Here is an 18556-nt window from a genome sequence, read left to right as displayed (position 1 = left end):
TGAAAAGCTTCAAAAATGTGTCTCCTCAGTTCCCAAACATTTACTGAGTGTTGTTAAAAGGAAAGGTCATGTAACACAGTGGTAAAAATGGCCCTGTGACCACTTTTTTGCAATGTGTTGCTGCCATTAAATTCTAAGTTAATGATTATTTGCAAAAAAAAAATTATGTTTCTCAGTTCGAACATTAAATATCTTGTCTTTGCAGTCTATTCAATTGAATATTTGTTGAAAGGGATTAGCAAATTATTGTATTCTGTTTTTATTTACAAATTACACAATGTGCCAACTTCACTGGTTTTGGGTTTTGTAAAAACAAACCTATTATTCATGTCAATGAGCCAGGCAATAGGTTTGGTTCGTTTGTAATAAATCACAACCCTTCGGTCTTTTGATCAAATTTGCAATATCCCCGTCGTGACTGCATGGGGACACATTTTCTGGGCGCACATAAATATGCTGAAATAATTACGATAACTATGCCGGTCTTTCTTTGCGTCCGACCCGATACATTCCTGGTAGTAGCGTCATGTTCGTAGCGCAATCCAAGATAATTTCTTGATACTGTCTGCTATTTAACACCAAAGGACATCACTTAAAATTAGTTGTAAGTATCCGCAGACAGCGAGTGTGACGTCATGGGTCAACCGGAAAGATAATTAAATTAACCCCGCTAAAGGGAAACAAGCGCCCCCCAGTGTACGGGAGGCTCATGGAGTATGACCAATAGTCGCATTAGAGAAAGTGCATGGACACTTGGACCTCACACGTAGGTGTGAAAATCCCCAAAATGTAAACTATTTAAGAAATCAGACTAATTTAGTGCATGGAAACGTAGTGACTGTTTTAAGTCCATTAAGTCAGAGGGCGCAAAGAGAGACATCATGAAAACGCATTTTATGAGAGGAAACGGCCTTTACGTGGAATGTCTTCATGTAAAACAGATATGACACCGTCACATGAATATAAAGTTGACTTTGCGTAGTAACTATTTGAGAAATCAGACTATTTAAGTGCATGGAAACATAGTGACTGTTTTAAGTCCATTAAGTCACAGGGCGCAAAGAGAGACATCATGAAAACACATTTTATGAGAGGAAACGGCCTTTACGTGGAATGTCTTCATGTAAAACAGATATGACACCGTCACATGAATATAGAGTTGACTTTGCGTAGTAACTATTTGAGAAATCCGACTATTTAAGTGCATGGAAACGTAGTGACTGTTTTAAGTCCATTAAGTCAGAGGGCGCAAAGAGAGACATCATGAAAACGCATTTTATGAGAGGAAACGGCCTTTACGTGGAATGTCTTCATGTAAAACAGATACGACGCCGTCACATGAATATAAAGTTGACTTTGCGTAGTAACTATTTGAGAAATCAGACTAATTAAGTGCACGGTCGCAAAAAGAGACATCATGAAAACGCATTTTATGAGAGGAAACGGCCTTTACGTGGAATGTATTCATGTAAAACAGATATGACACCATCAAATGAATATAAAGTTGACTTTGCGTAGTAACTATTTGAGGAATCAGACTATTTAAGTGCATGGAAACGTAGTGACTGTTTTAAGTCCATTAAGTCTTAGGGCACAAAAAGAGACATCATGAAAATGCATTTTATGAGAGGAAACGGCCTTTACGTGGAATGTCTTCATGTAAAACAGATATGACGCTGTCACATGAATATAGAGTTGACTTTGCGTAATAACTATTTGAGAAATCAGACTATTTAAGTGCATGGAAACGTAGTGACTGTTTTAAGTCCATTAAGTCAGAGGGCGCAAAGAGAGACATCATGAAAACACATTTTATGAGAGGAAACGGCCTTTACGTGGAATGTCTTCATGTAAAACAGATATGACACCGTCACATGAATATAGAGTTGACTTTGCGTAGTAACTATTTGAGAAATCCGACTATTTAAGTGCATGGAAACGTAGTGACTGTTTTAAGTCCATTAAGTCAGAGGGCGCAAAGAGAGACATCATGAAAACGCATTTTATGAGAGGAAACGGCCTTTACGTGGAATGTCTTCATGTAAAACAGATACGACGCCGTCACATGAATATAAAGTTGACTTTGCGTAGTAACTATTTGAGAAATCAGACTAATTAAGTGCACGGTCGCAAAAAGAGACATCATGAAAACGCATTTTATGAGAGGAAACGGCCTTTACGTGGAATGTATTCATGTAAAACAGATATGACACCATCAAATGAATATAAAGTTGACTTTGCGTAGTAACTATTTGAGGAATCAGACTATTTAAGTGCATGGAAACGTAGTGACTGTTTTAAGTCCATTAAGTCACAGGGCGCAAAGAGAGACATCATGAAAATGCATTTTATGAGAGGAAACGGCCTTTACGTGGAATGTCTTCATGTAAAACAGATATGACGCTGTCACATGAATATAGAGTTGACTTTGCGTAGTAACTATTTGAGAAATCCGACTATTTAAGTGCATGGAAACGTAGTGACTGTTTTAAGTCCATTAAGTCAGAGGGCGCAAAGAGAGACATCATGAAAACGCATTTTATGAGAGGAAACGGCCTTTACGTGGAATGTCTTCATGTAAAACAGATACGACGCCGTCACATGAATATAAAGTTGACTTTGCGTAGTAACTATTTGAGAAATCAGACTAATTAAGTGCACGGTCGCAAAAAGAGACATCATGAAAACGCATTTTATGAGAGGAAACGGCCTTTACGTGGAATGTATTCATGTAAAACAGATATGACACCGTCACATGAATATAAAGTTGACTTTGCGTAGTAACTATTTGAGGAATCAGACTATTTAAGTGCATGGAAACGTAGTGACTGTTTTAAGTCCATTAAGTCTTAGGGCACAAAAAGAGACATCATGAAAACGCATTTTATGAGAGGAAACGGCCTTTACGTGGAATGTATTCATGTAAAACAGATATGACACCATCAAATGAATATAAAGTTGACTTTGCGTAGTAACTATTTGAGGAATCAGACTATTTAAGTGCATGGAAACGTAGTGACTGTTTTAAGTCCATTAAGTCAGAGGGCACAAAAAGAGACATCATGAAAATGCATTTTATGAGAGGAAACGGCCTTTACGTGGAATGTCTTCATGTAAAACAGATATGACGCTGTCACATGAATATAGAGTTGACTTTGCGTAATAACTATTTGAGAAATCAGACTATTTAAGTGCATGGAAACGTAGTGACTGTTTTAAGTCCATTAAGTCAGAGGGCGCAAAGAGAGACATCATGAAAATGCATTTTATGAGAGGAAACGGCCATCACATTGAATGTCTTCATGTAAAACAGATATGACGCCGTCACATGAATATAGAGTTGACTTTGCGTAGTAACTATTTGAGAAATCAGACTAATTAAGTGCACGGTCGCAAAAAGAGACATCATGAAAACGCGTTTTATGAGAGGAAACGGCCTTTACGTGGAATGTATTCATGTAAAACAGATATGACACCATCAAATGAATATAAAGTTGACTTTGCGTAGTAACTATTTGAGGAATCAGACTATTTAAGTGCATGGAAACGTAGTGACTGTTTTAAGTCCATTAAGTCACAGGGCGCAAAGAGAGACATCATGAAAACACATTTTATGAGAGGAAACGGCCTTCACGTGGAATGTCTTCATGTAAAACAGATATGACACCGTCACATGAATATAGAGTTGACTTTGCGCAGTAACTATTTGAGAAATCCCACTACTTTTTATATTAAGTCCATTAAGTCACAGGGTACAAAGAGAGACATCATGAAACACATTTTATGAGAGGAAACGGCCTTTACGTAATGTAAAACAGATATGACGCCGTCACATGAATATAAAGTTGACTTTGCGTAATAACTATTTGAGAAATCAGACTAATTAAGTGCACGGTCGCAAAAAGAGACATCATGAAAACGCATTTTATGAGAGGAAACGGCCTTTACGTGGAATGTCTTCATGTAAAACAGATATGACGCCGTCACATGAATATAAAGTTGACTTTGCCTAACTCATGCAAGAGGACAGGATATTTCTTTATGAGCACTTCATCCCAGGAAAACCACCCTTCACCCTTTCTTTTATGCCCCGGGGCCATCAAGGATCACACATCTGATAGTGTTTTCCCCTCAAACCCGGAGCCGAGTCAAGTCCAACCCTTCACTGGCAACACATCCGACTGTCCTCTGAACTGCCCCCAGATCAAGAACTCAGGGATGCTTCAACCTTTCGAATCCTTCCTCGAGTTTGTCGAGATGTGCGTTTTGTCTTATTGTGTTTTGTTTATACAAAAAATGACTGACCAACTAAAATCCACTGAGTAACTCAACATAATACATGCAGTCCTGCTGTAAATGATAGTAGTCATTGTGTTATAGACAAACTAATTCATGCCTAATAAGTGTTGAAGCTTTTGAGGGGAAAAATGTTACATTTACTAATCTTCTTCCACCAGTCTTAAAGTGAACCCTTGTTATATCCCTTGAGCGTATAACAGGACCATCCATGTTTAACCACCCACGTATTTCCTTTATTTTAACAGACGAACCATCATTTATTTTCCTTCCCATGTCTGTGCTCTTTGATGCCATATGATGAGTGGATTAGAGGCCCACCTGCAATAATAATAATCCATACATCCATCCATTTTCTACCGCTTATTCCCTTTGGGGTCGCGGGGGGCGCTGGAGCCTATCTCAGCTACAATCGGGCGGAAGGCGGGGTACACCCTGGACAAGTCGCCACCTCATCGCAGGGCCAACACAGATAGACAGACAACATTCACACTCACATCCACACACTAGGGCCAATTTAGTGTTGCCAATCAACTTATCCCCAGGTGCATGTCTTTGGAGGTGGGAGGAAGCCGGAGTACCCGGAGGGAACCCACGCAGTCACGGGGAGAACATGCAAACTCCACACAGAAAGATCCCGAGCCCGGGATTGAACCCAAGACTACTCAGGACCTTCGTATTGTGAGGCAGATGCACTAACCCCTCTGCCACCGTGAAGCCCAATATTACACATAATGTTAAAAATGTATATTTGTAGAGAGAGAACTGAATCGCATTAGAGCAGGGATGTCCATCCATCCATCCATCTTCTTCCGCTTATCCGAGGTCGGGTCGCAGTGGCAGCAGCCTAAGCAGGGAAGCCCAGACTTTCCTCTCCCCAGCCACTTCGTCCAGCTCTTCCCGGGGGATCCCGAGGCGTTCCCAGGCCAGCCGGGAGACATAGTCATCGGGAGACATAGTCATCTCAACGTGTCCTTGGTCTTCCCCATGGCCCCCTGACCAGATGCCCGAACCACCTCATCTGGCTCCTCTCCATGTGGAGGAGCAGTGGCTTTACTTTGAGCTCCCCCCGGATGGCAGAGCTTCTCACCCTATCTCTAAGGGAGAGCCCCGCCACCCGGCGGAGGAAACTCATTTCGGCTGCCTGTACCCGTGATCTTGTCCTTTCGGTCATAACCCAAAGCTCATGACCATAGGTGAGGATGGGAACGTAGATCGACCGGTAAATTGAGAGCTTTGCCTTCCGGCTCAGCTCCTTCTTCACCACAACGAATCGATACAGCGTCCGCATTACTGAAGACGCCGCACCAATCTGCCTGTCGACCTCACGATCCACTCTTCCCTCACTCGTGAACAAGACTCCTCGGGACTTGGACTCCTCCACTTGGGGCAGGGTCTCCTCCCCAACCCGGAGATGGCACTCCACCCTTTTCCGGGCGAGAACCATGGACTCGGACTTAGAGGTGCTGATTCTCAGCCCAGTCGCTTCACACTCGGCTGCGAACCGATCCAGTGAGAGCTGAAGATCCTGGCCAGACGAAGCCATCAGGACCACATCATCCGCAAAAAGCAGAGACCTAATCCTGCAGCCACCAAACCGGATCCCCTCAACGCCTTGACTGCGCCTAGAAATTCTGTCCATAAAAGTTATGAACAGAATGGGTGACAAAGGGTGGCCTTGGCGGAGTCCAACCCTCACTGGAAACGTGTCCGACTTACTGCCGGCAATGCGGACCAAGCTCTGGCACTGATCATACAGGGAGCGGACCGCCACAATCAGACAGTCCGATACCCCATACTCTCTGAGCACTCCCCACAGGACTTCCCGAGGGACACGGTCAAATGCCTTCTCCAAGTCCACAAAGCACATGTAGACTGGTTGGGCAAACTCCCATGCACCCTCAAGGACCCTGCCGAGAGTATAGAGCTGGTCCACAGTTCCACGACCAGGACAAAAACCACACTGTTCCTCCTGAATCCGAGGTTCGACTATCCGGCGTAGCCTCCTCTCCAGTACACCTGAATAGACCTTACCGGGAAGGCTGAGGAGTGTGATCCCACGGTAGTTGGAACACACCCTCCGGTTCCCCTTCTTAAAGAGAGGAACCACCACCCCGGTCTGCCAATCCAGAGGTACTGCCCCCGATGTCCACGCGATGCTGCAGAGTCGGGGATGTCAAAGTGGTTTAAATTGAGGGCCACATGGCAGTTATGGCTCCAATCAGAGTGAATAATGTATGAATTTGCCTTTGGATTTCATTATTAATTATATAAATTGTTTTAAGTAGACATTTACAGCATTTTACTATAAAATAAAATAGTGTTTTTGATTTATTTATTTTTTTTACAACATTTTACGGTAAATGGAAAAACAGTACCCCTGTTTTTTGGAGGGGTTTTGCGGAAAAAGCTGGCAGCTTAGTTGCCAGAATTTCTACCGTAAAGATATTGTTTTTTTCCATTTACAGTAATGCACCGTTAAAAACAACAGCCGTAGATTTTTCAGTCAAAAACTGGCAGCTCAGTTAACAGAATTTTTAGGCAAAAAACTTGCTGTTTTTTTTCCATTTACAGTAATATGCTCTAAAGAACACCGTAAAATGTTTTGTCATTTTTATTAATTTGATGTGTAGTTTGCTGTAAAGTTAAGTATTTCTATTTATTTTTATTTTGACAAATTTTTTTTGGAAAGTATGATAATATACTGTAATATTTGTTGCAATATTGGATACTATTAAAGTTTAAAAGGTATGCAATTTCAAGTAGTATGTATATTTTTTATGTCAAAATGAAAAAAAGTCAATTACATTTAGTAAGAAAATATGAAGTACTTTATTAACACGTGTCATTTCCAGGTGTTTGCGGGCCAGATAAAATTATGAGTCTTGAGTTGTGCATTAGACTGTTTGACATTAAAAACAAGTGCCATTTAAATAACGTTTAGGGTTTTAAAAAAATACTCATACATCCAGTTAATAATAAATAAAACAAAAGTAGCGAATGAATAACATAAAGCTTATGCCATAAAAAATAAAAGCTTAGCTCAAGTATTTATTTCCCCTATACTTCCAGGTAATAAATAAATAAATTAAACAAGTAAAAAATTAATAGTATAAATAATAATAAAACCTAGGGTATAAAAAATAAAAACCTTATTATATATATTTATTTTCCCCATACTTTAAGGTAATAAATTAAAAAAAAAATACAAAAATGGACAATATAAATAATAATAAATATAAATAGATTAAATGCCATAAAATTATAAAAAAAACTTTGCTCAAATATTTATTTTCCCATAATTCCCGGTAATGAATAAATCAATTTAAAAAAAAAAAAGATAATAGAAATAATATGTATAAGGAGATCAAATAAAACCATCCATCCATCCATCCATTTTCTAATGCTATAAAAAAATTAAAACTTAGCTCAAATATTTATTTTCCCCATACTTTAAGGTAATAAATACAAAAAAAAAATACAAAAAATGGACAATATAAATAATAATAAATATAAATAGATTAAATGCCATAAAATTATTTTAAAAAACTTTGCTCAAATATTTATTTTCCCATACTTCCCGGTAATGAATAAATCAATTAAAAAAAAATATATATAGATAATAGAAATAATATGTATAAGTAGATCAAATAAAACCATCCATCCATCCATCCATTTTCTAATGCCATAAAAAAATTAAAACTTAGCTCAAATATTTATTTTCCCCATACTTCCAGGTAATAAATAAATCAACCAACATAAATACAAAGAGATCATATAAATACTAATAAATACAACTAGATCAAATAAAACCTATGACATAAAAATATGCATGAAAAGGTACACAATTTAAAGAGAATTCCTCATATCTTTGGTATCTCACACGTTTAGAAAAACTGCCAAGTTTAGTCACGTGACCAAACAGATCGTCATCACGGTCACGCAAATCACGTTAGTGTCATTCGTGGCGGCGTACACTTTTTAAGGTCCACGACGCGCAACTTTTGCGCGTGTTTGTCTTTCGCCCGTCCCCTCTCAGGCGCGCGCCGCGGGGGACCCGAAAGCGCCGCGCGCCGCAGGGGCTTTTGACGATGGGAGGGACCCACGGGAGAATTTCCAGCCCCGTGATTTGCTAATCGGGGGCCCGGTTTCTCCCCTTCTGTCATTGCCCCGCAAGTGTAAACGGAGCTGCGGTGCGCGCAGGATCTTTGCCCGGCCCTCCTCCTCGCCCGTGGACCCAGCAAGTGAAGCCACTGCACTCGGCGCGCCTTGGTCAGAGCCCGGGAACGGAGGATAAGGGGGCCCCCACGGTGGCTGCAAGACAGAAGAGGCGTTTAGAACTCCCCACTCATGGCTTTCTTCTAGCACACTCGTGGAAGGGACGTGACTTTAAGAACCAAAAGCAAAAAAAAACCAAAAACCTTGAAAAGTCGCACTGAGGCTTGACTGCGACCATGGAGATGCAGAGGTGGTCCACCAGGTGGAAAACGAAAAGGTGGCTTATGGATTCCACTGTCACGACATTGCTCACGTTTACCCTGCTTCTACAGGCGTCCACGGCAGGTAAGACATTCAAAAAAAGAAAAAAAAACCACACAATAAAACACTCGAGTTTATTGGCCCTTGGGGGCCACTTTTCACTTCACCTTATCAAAGTCATCCCAAACCGCTTTGACGCACGGGAATCGATATTCACTTCAAAATAAACTGGTTTTGTCATCGTATGTGTTGTGGGCGGGTCGATCCAAATATCGATTTGATTGATTGATTGATTGATTGAAACTTTCATTAGTAGATTGCACAGTACAGTTCATATTCCGTACAATTGACCACTAAATGGTAACACCCCAATAAGTTTTCAACTTGTCCACGTTAATCAATTCATGGTAAGGACCAATATCGATACTGGTAATGATATAGATACACTTTTCCCACTTCTTTCTTTTTCTTTTTCTGTTTTTTTTTTTTTTTTTGATTAATTTACATGTTTATATATTTTTATTTAAGTATTTCGAACTTATTTTGCAGTATTAACATTTTTCGCAAACAAGATACCGACAGCCATCAGACTGTATAATGCATATGTTCCTTGACTGCACTTAAATGTAGAATATATTTATATTATTTATATATTATATGTTATATATATATTATGTTATATTATTTATAATTATTGGTGCTGAATTTCCCCCAGGTATCAATAAAGTACTTTCTATTCTATTCTATTCTGTTCCAATTTAAGTGTTAGAAAAGGCTCCTTTTTTTAAAGAATCCTTCAAAAAATGTTGGGATGTGTCGATTCATCGATTTGGAAAAAACGCTTCCATTTGTATTCTGTCGCTTCGATTCATCGTAGTTATTCAGAACATTTGGACCGCATGGAGTACCCGGAACTCGTTTTCCGCATGGTCACTGCAATTGAGCGTACATGAGAGCGGTGGTGCGTTTACAAACATGTTCTATTCATTTAAAAGTGCAATTTTAATGTTGATGTGTTTAAAAAAAAAAGAATACAGTTCATAGCAAGCATAAATATCATTATTTCCCCCGAAAATACACTGAGACTATAAAGATTGCTCTATTAATCAAATTGTTGTATTTAATATTGTTTTACATTTGGATCGGAATCATTCAAATTTAGTCATCCCTCCAAAGCATACTTTACTGATGGAAATTGTTGTTGTTTCAACGTTAGGTCAGAGTCGCAGAATATTGGTTGGAAAATTACCAAAATTTCAATGATCAGATCAACGTCAGAACCCGGCATTTATACAACATTGTCAAAAAGAATGTTGTATTCGTGTTGTGGAATATTGGTTGGGAAATTACCAAATTTCAATGGTCAGATCAACGTCAGAACCCAACATTGATTAAACGTCAATAAAAAGCATGTTGTTTCAACGTTAAGTTTGAGTTGTAGAATATTGGTTGGAAAATGACCACATTTCAATGGTCAAATCAACGTCCAAAACCCCTCAACGTTGATTTAACATTGTCAAAAAGCATGTTGTTTCAATGTCGTATTTGTGTTGTAGAATATTGGTTGGGAAATGACCAAAATTCAACGTCGGAACCCAACATTGATTAAACGTCTAAAAGCACGTTGTTCCAACGTTATGTTTGCGTTGCTCAACGTCAGGACCTAATCCGACAAGTTCTCAACGTTGTTTCAATGGTCTTGTGTCTGCCGGGATTGTGGAAATACAGAAACATATACAAATAATAAATAGGAATAATATGTCGACACGTATATATAAATATTTATACAACAAGACAAATGGCTAGCAACTGGGACTCGGTTCTCATCGTTAACGTAAAAGAGCCGTCAAAAGATTCGACTTATTCGCTATCGTCACACCTCGAAAGGTATACTAAGTATTATTCCATTGACGTCTTTGCATACAAATAAGTTTGCTGGTATTTTCCAAAAACTACCACCTTATTTTGAAGCATCTCACCAAGAAGGGTGAAAGAAATATAACAATTTATTATGGAATTTATCATATAATCACTAAATTGGCCCTAGTGTGTGGATGTGAGTGTGAATGTTGTCTGTCTATCTGTGTTGGCCCTGCGATGAGGTGGCGACTTGTCCAGGGTGTACCCCGCCTTCCGCCCGATTGTAGCTGAGATAGGCTCCAGCGCCCCCCGCGACCCCAAAGGGAATAAGCGGTAGAAAATGGATGGATGGATGGATGGAATCACTTATACTCAATTTAGACGTTAATGACAAATGGCATGAAGGCTATGTAATTAACCCGGCAGGCACAAGACATTGAAACAACGTTGAGATCTTGTTGAATGAGGTCCTGGCGTTGAGAGACTCAAAGATAACGTTGAAACAACATGGTTATTGACGATGTTGGGTTCTGGTTGATTTGACCATTGAAATTTGGTCATTTCCCAACCAATATTCTACAACTTAAACCTAACATCGAAACAACATGGTTATTGAGGATGTTGGGTTCTGGTTGATTTGACCATTGAAATGTGGTCAGTTCCCCAACCAATATTCTACAACTTAAACCTAACATCGAAACAACATAGTTATTGAGGATGTTGGGTTCTGGTTGATTTGACCATTGAAATGTGGTCAGTTCCCCAACCAATATTCTACAACTTAAACCTAACATCGAAACAACATGGTTATTGACAATGTTGGGTTCTGGTTGATTTGACCATTGAAATGTGGTCAGTTCCCCAACCAATATTCTACAACTTAAACCTAACATCGAAACAACATGGTTATTGACAATGTTGGGTTCTGGTTGATTTGACCATTGAAATTTGGTCATTTCTTAACCAATATTCTACAACTTAAATACAACGTTGAAACAACATGCTTCTTGACGACGTTAAATCATCGTCGGGTTCTGACGTTGATTTGACCGTTGAATTTTGGTCATTTCCCAACCAACAACGTGAATCCTAAGTTAGACGTCAACGTTGTCCCAATTTACTTCAACGTCACAATCAACGTTGTATCAATGCCTGCCGGGAAAAGTACATATAAAATACCGTAAAATTAACGGACAATGAGTGCCTCTAGTATTAATATTAATGCAGTCTTGGTGGACCTGTCATCATGCGAGGGTTCACCCTATCACCACAGTGGCCTGGTCCACACTGAAGGCCAAAAGCGGACCACACCCCCCCCAGACCCTCCTCCACCGTGGTTGCCCGGCTCCTCTCCCTCTCAACTTTGCACTTAGACGTTTTTCCGTCGGTCCTGGTGCGAGACAATGTGTGTCCTGTGTGGGAACGCTTCCCCCTCTAAGTGGTAGAGCAGTTATTTGATGACTGTCCTTGCTGCACTTCCCTATGATTTCAAAGCCCTTCAAAGGAGGAGACGCGGACCGAGCCCTCAGCCGCACAGGTTGCAAGTCGGGGTTAGGGATTACTATTAACTGGAACCATTTTTCCAAATAGTGGACTTTTGTAGACATGCGTAGCAGGGTGATTCTTGGGAAATGTGTAGGAACAGACCTTGGTTCCCAGGAGGACTCAGATCACGGACAGACTTTTGTCGGGTTCATCCGGTTTCGAGGCCTCTCAGTGCGCTTTATGGCAGCCGAAGCCGCTCCTGCAGGGTGCCCTCTCCGTCTAGTAGTGTACTGACACGTTTTCTCAGCCCTCGGGGCGCAGGTTCAGATGTGCATTCCACAAGACAAAGCTTGCATTTTTACAGTCATCTGCCCCGTAACGGGCTTAAAAGGGAAACTAAGCAGCGAACCGAGCTCTTTGGTTTTAGCGTTTTTTTTGGTTCTTGAAGCCGTCACCGACCTAAAACCATAGAGGTGTGGTCAAGGGGGAAGAAACTGATCACTTAAATGCAACACTGGATCATATTATAGTACAGTTAATGAGGTCCCCACTTGGTACGGTGTAACACCTGCATAAAGCGGCCTTGTTTCAGCCGATGGCGAAGGACAGCGGTTTGGAAGTTTCCGGGAGGCAAGAGTGAGAGTGGGGGTATGGACAGAGAGGCATTCTTCCCGCAGATATTATTAGAGTCCCAGGGATCTGCAGGTGAAAAGGTCCTCCTCTGTGTACCAGCCAACGTCTGTAATGAAGCAGCAGTACACTCCGGTCTTACTGCGGTGGGAAGAGGTCGATACACCTGTAGTGGGCATGACATCAAATTTGTCCAGCTTCCCTTTTCTCTAGAATCTGCATGAGGAATAATAGAGGAAGTGTCTCTGGTCTAGGGCTGCACTATAACCGTATTTTCCGGACTATAAGGCGCATTTAAAAAAAAAAAATTCTCAAAACTCGACGGTGCACCTAATGAAAAGAATAATTCTGGTTTTGCTTACCGACCTTGAAGCTATTTTATTTGGTACATAGTGAAATGATAAGTGTGACCAGTAGATGGCAGTCACACATAAGAGATGTGTGTAGACTGCAATATGACTCAAGTAAACAACACCAACATTTTATATGTTCCATTGAAAATATAGAACATTACACACGGCGCTCAAAAATCGATCAACATGTTTTAGTAGGACTTTGGTAAGCTATGAAGCCACACCGCTTGATGGATTGTACTGTGCTTCAACATAGGAGTGTTATTATGGTGTGTTGAAAAGGTAAGACATTATCTGGCATTTTGTTTCACAATATTATGCAAAAGCAACTTTTCTTACCTTCTGGTGCCTGTTGATCTGGACTTGGGATCTGCATAAGTCCTGAAAAATAGCGCACGTCCGCCTTTGTAGTCCGTGCCGATGTCGTAGTCCATAAGCTTCTTCTTTTTCTCTATCTTCTTGTTATGTGACATTCATCCTCCGCTGTTGCCATTTGTAATATAAAGTAGTGTAAAGTTCTTACTTATATCTGTCAGTAGACTCACCATGAAAGCGCTAAAACATACCGGTATAGTGAGTTTACATTATTCACCCAAGGAACTTTGGTTATTAGAGAGTTCCGCTCGGACGGTTTTTCACGGGACACATTTCCGACGGATGAGGAGACGCTGCTTATATATGAAAAAAGATCGAAAATAAACCATTCATCGGCAGTGTGCCTTATAATCCGGTGCGCCCTATGGTCCGGAAAATATTATAATAGAATTTTAGCTACGTAAAAATGAGGGTGACCGTCGGCGGTATCAACATTTTTAAAAAGCCGGCTCCGCTGCATATCAATTCAAGCATTTTCACAACCAACAGTCAGCCAACCACCAGGGGGCGTACCTGCACCTCAGGGAGAAACAGCACCCCTTTGAGAACAATTTACAGATTCTGGACAGGGGGGACGGATGGTACGAAAGAGGAGTGAGGGAAGCCATCCATGTCAAGGTTGAAAAAACATCCTTGAACAGAGGAGGTGGTCTCTGACACCACCTGTCTCCCACATACAACACTGTCCTTTCAACCATTCCTAAAAGACTCTGCAATTTAGCCTCCAACAAATAATAATAATAATGGATCAGATGTATATAGCGCTTTTCTATCGACTAGATACTCAAAGCGCTCATGGAGAAGTGAGAACCCCTTATATTCACTCCCCATTCACACTTAGGTGGTGGTAAGCTACATTTGTAGCCACAGCTGCCTTGGGGTAGACTGCCTGTTTGCGACTACGGCCCCGCCGACCACAACCTATCATTCATTCACCAGTGTGAGTGGCACTGGGAGAAAGGGTGAAGTGTGTTGCCCAAGGACACCACGGCAGAGACTTGGATGGCCAGAGATGGGGATCGAAACCGGAACCCTCAAGTTGCTGGTGTGGTCGTTCTACCCACCGTGCCACGCCGTCCCCCAAATAACGGGAGTTAGAAACATTCTGGTCACAGAAGGTGATCAGAATGCCATGTGTACCATTTGTGTACAACTGAATGGAATGCTTACGTGGGTGATTCCGACTATTTTGGACTGGTAGTAGTCGATCCACAGCGCTCGTTCTGCCACGCAATACCTCAATGCTAACGAGGATTACACTTCGTCTGCTTTGACATTTAGGTTTGCTCGTTTGCATTAAAAGAGTTGTTATTCTCACTACGATAGGGCGGAACCATCCTTGCCCAGGCACACCAACCTGGTTTTTGGAGTATAAATATTTGGGGTTTTGTCATCAGCCGCTGGACTGACAATCTAAGTCTAAAACGAGATCTGACCAATTTAAGTCTATGAGCATGAACTGATGAAGCCTACTGAGGTATTGGCATCAGCCGTTACACTAGATCTGACCAATCTAAGGCTAAGACTAGATCTGACCAACCTAAGTCTAACACTAAAAAAAAGTTAAAGTACCAATGATTGTCACACGCACACTAGGTGTGGTGAAATTTGTCCTCTGCATTTGACCCACCCCTTTGTTCACCATCTGGGAGGTGAGGGGAGCAGTGGGCAGAGATCTGAGCAATCTAGATCTAAGACTAGATCTGACCAATCTAAGTCTATGAATATGAACTGATGAAGCCTACCGAGGTATTGGCACCAGCCGTTAGACTAGATTTGACCAATCTAAGTCTAGGACTAAATCTGACCAATCTAACTCTAAGACTGGATCTGACCAATCTAAGTCTAAGACTAGATCTGACCAATCTAAGTCTAGGACTAGATCTGACCAATCTAAATCTAAGACTAAATCTGACCAATCTAAGTCGAAGACTGCATCTGACCAATCTAAATCTAAGACTAGATCTGACCAATCTAAGTCGAAGACTGGATCTGACCAATCTAAGTCTAAGACTAGATCTGACCAATCTAAGGCTAGGACTAGATCTGACCAATCTAAATCCAAGACTAGATCTGACAAAACTAAATCTAAGACTAGATCTGACCCATCTAAGTCTAAGACTAGATCTGACCAATTTAAGTCTATGAATATGAACTGATGAAGCCTACCAAGGTATTGGCACCAGCCGTTAGACTAAATCTGACCAATCTAAGTCGAAGACTAGATCTGACCAATCTAAGTCTAAGACTAGATCTGAGCAATCTAGATCTAAGACGAGATCTGACCAATCTAAGTCTATTAATATGAACTGATGAAGCCTACCGAGGTATTGGCACCAGCCGTTAGACTAGATCTGACCAATCTAAGTCTAAGATTAGATCTGACCAATCTAAGTCGAAGACTAGATCTGACCAATCTAAGTCTAAGACTAGATCTGACCAATCTAAGTCGAAGACAAGATCTGACCAATCTAAGTCTAAGACTAGATCTGACCAATCTAAGTCGAAGACTGCATCTGACCAATCTAAGTCTAGGACTAGATCTGACCAATCTAAATTTAAGACTAGATCTGACCAATCTAAGTCCAAGACTAGATCTGACCAATCTAAGTCTAGGACTAGATCTGACCAATCTAAATCTAAGACTAGATCTGACCAATCTAAGTCAAAGACTGGATCTGACCAATCTAAGTCTAAGACTAGATCTGACCAATCTAAGGCTAGGACTAGATCTGACCAATCTAAATCCAAGACTAGATCTGACCAAACTAAATCTAAGACTAGATCTGACCCATCTAAGTCTAAGACTAGATCTGACCAATTTAAGTCTATGAATATGAACTGATGAAGCCTACCAAGGTATTGGCACCAGCCGTTAGACTAAATCTGACCAATCTAAGTCGAAGACTAGATCTGACCAATCTAAGTCTAAGACTAGATCTGAGCAATCTAGATCTAAGACGAGATCTGACCAATCTAAGTCTATGAATATGAACTGATGAAGCCTACCGAGGTATTGGCACCAGCCGTTAGACTAGATCTGACCAATCTAAGTCTAAGATTAGATCTGACCAATCTAAGTCGAAGACTAGATCTGACCAATCTAAGTCTAAGACTAGATCTGACCAATCTAAGTCGAAGACAAGATCTGACCAATCTAAGTCTAAGACTAGATCTGACCAATCTAAGTCGATGACAAGATCTGACCAATCTAAGTCTAAGACTAGATCTGAGCAATCTAGATCTAAGACGAGATCTGACCAATCTAAGTCTATGAATATGAACTGATGAAGCCTACCGAGGTATTGGCACCAGCCGTTAGACTAGATCTGACCAATCTAAGTCTAAGACTAGATCTGACCAATCTAAGTCTAAGACTGGATCTAACCAATCTAAGTCTAAGAATAGATCTGACCAATCTAAGTCTAGGACTAGATCTGACCAATCTAAATCTAAGACTGGATGACCAATCTAAGTCAAAGACTAAATCTGACCAATCTAAGTCTAGGACTAGATGTGACCAATCTAAATCTAAGACTGGACCCGACCAATCTAAGTCTAAGACTAGATCTGACCAATCTAAGTCTAAGACTAGATCTGACCAATCTAAATCTAAAACTGGATCTGACCAATCTAAGTCTATGACTAGATCTGACCAATCTAAGTCTAACACTAGATCTGACTAATGTAAGTCGAAGACTAGACCTGACCAATCTAAGTGTATGACCAGATTGGACCAATCTAAGTCTAAGACTATATCTGACCAATCTAAATCTAAGCATGGATCTGACCAATCTAAGTCTAGGACTAGATCTGACCAATCTAAATCCAAGACTGGATCTGACCAATCTAAGTCAAAGACTAAAACTGACCAATCTAAGTCTAGGACTTGATCTGACCAATCTAAGTGTATGACCAGATCGGACCAATCTAAGTCTAAGACTAGATCTGACCAATCTAAATCTAAGCATGGATCTGAACAATCTAAGTCTAAGACTAGATCTGACCGATCTAAATCTAAGCATGGATCTGACCAATCTAAGTCTAGGACTAGATCTGACCAATCTAAGTCGAACACTGATCTGACCAATCTAAGTCGAATACTAGATCTGACCCACATTTTAACCCCGGAACACGCCTGCACACCTCGCCGTTCCCTAAGCCTCCTCCCGCTCAAACTCGACAAACTGCAGGTCAAATCTGCGTTGGTGTGCACATCCAAACAAACTATCGAGGTGCGGCGACAAGTTCAGCATAAAAAAAATAACTCTTTCCTTCTTTCATCAACTGCCATCGTTAGCTCGTGACGTGAAGCTAACATCCACATAGACTTATGGACCAACAGCTACGAAAGAGAGAATGCCCAAAGTAGGGTTGTACGGTATACCGGTACTAGTATACCATCGCAGGACTATTGAATCAAAAACGGTACTATACTCTGTTTGAAAAGTACCGGTTCACCATATTTTTTTAAAACTATTTTATATATTATTTTATATTTACGAGCAGAGGAGCATGTTCGGCAGCGCACACACACAGAGTACTTACAAGCAGACACAGTGTGTAGACAGAAAAGGGAGAATGGACGCATTTTGGCTTAAAAACTAAAGATAAAGGTGAAGTTATAACACTGAAACACCCTCAGGAAGAACTTCACCTAATTGGTCCAAAAAATACTTTTTGCAAATCAATAATTATAATCTGCAAATAATGTGCCGTTGCTTAGTGTCTGTGCTGTATACAACTCGGCTGGGTAACCACGTAATGCTTTGTAAAAGTCGGAATGTGTCGGGTGAGACGAGGATGGTTTGTTGTGATTCCAATATGCAGACCACAGCAGGAGGCAGTGCGCAGGTAAAAAAAAAAAAAAGGTATGTAATGCTTGAACCAAAAATGAACGAAAGGGAAAGGAAAAGGCAAAGGCTATGCAAAACGAAAGCAAAACTGAACTGGGTACAAAGTAAACAGAAACAAAATGCTGGAAGACAGCAAAAACTTCCGGCGTCCACAAAGTACAGCCGTGCATGACATGACAATCAACAGTGTCCACACACAGGATAGCATCTTAACTTAAATAG

General features: G+C 40.7%; 1 protein-coding gene across 3 annotated transcripts in view; it reads left to right on the top strand.

Annotated features, from left to right (window-relative positions):
• Positions 1-8532: 8532 nt before the first annotated feature.
• Positions 8533-18556, top strand: part of col11a1a (collagen, type XI, alpha 1a) — a 243243-nt gene continuing 233219 nt past the window's right edge. For all 3 annotated transcript variants that reach the window (XM_061965881.2, XM_061965879.2, XM_061965880.2), the window contains exon 1: positions 8533-8859. In XM_061965881.2, the coding sequence (XP_061821865.1) occupies positions 8751-8859 (109 nt within the window). In that variant the 5' untranslated portion in view covers positions 8533-8750. The remainder of the gene's footprint in view (positions 8860-18556) is intronic.

This window comes from Nerophis lumbriciformis, linkage group LG07, assembly GCF_033978685.3.
Source record: "Nerophis lumbriciformis linkage group LG07, RoL_Nlum_v2.1, whole genome shotgun sequence".
In the NCBI taxonomy this organism is placed as follows: domain Eukaryota; kingdom Metazoa; phylum Chordata; class Actinopteri; order Syngnathiformes; family Syngnathidae; genus Nerophis; species Nerophis lumbriciformis.
This window is presented reverse-complemented; position numbering and strand designations above follow the sequence as displayed.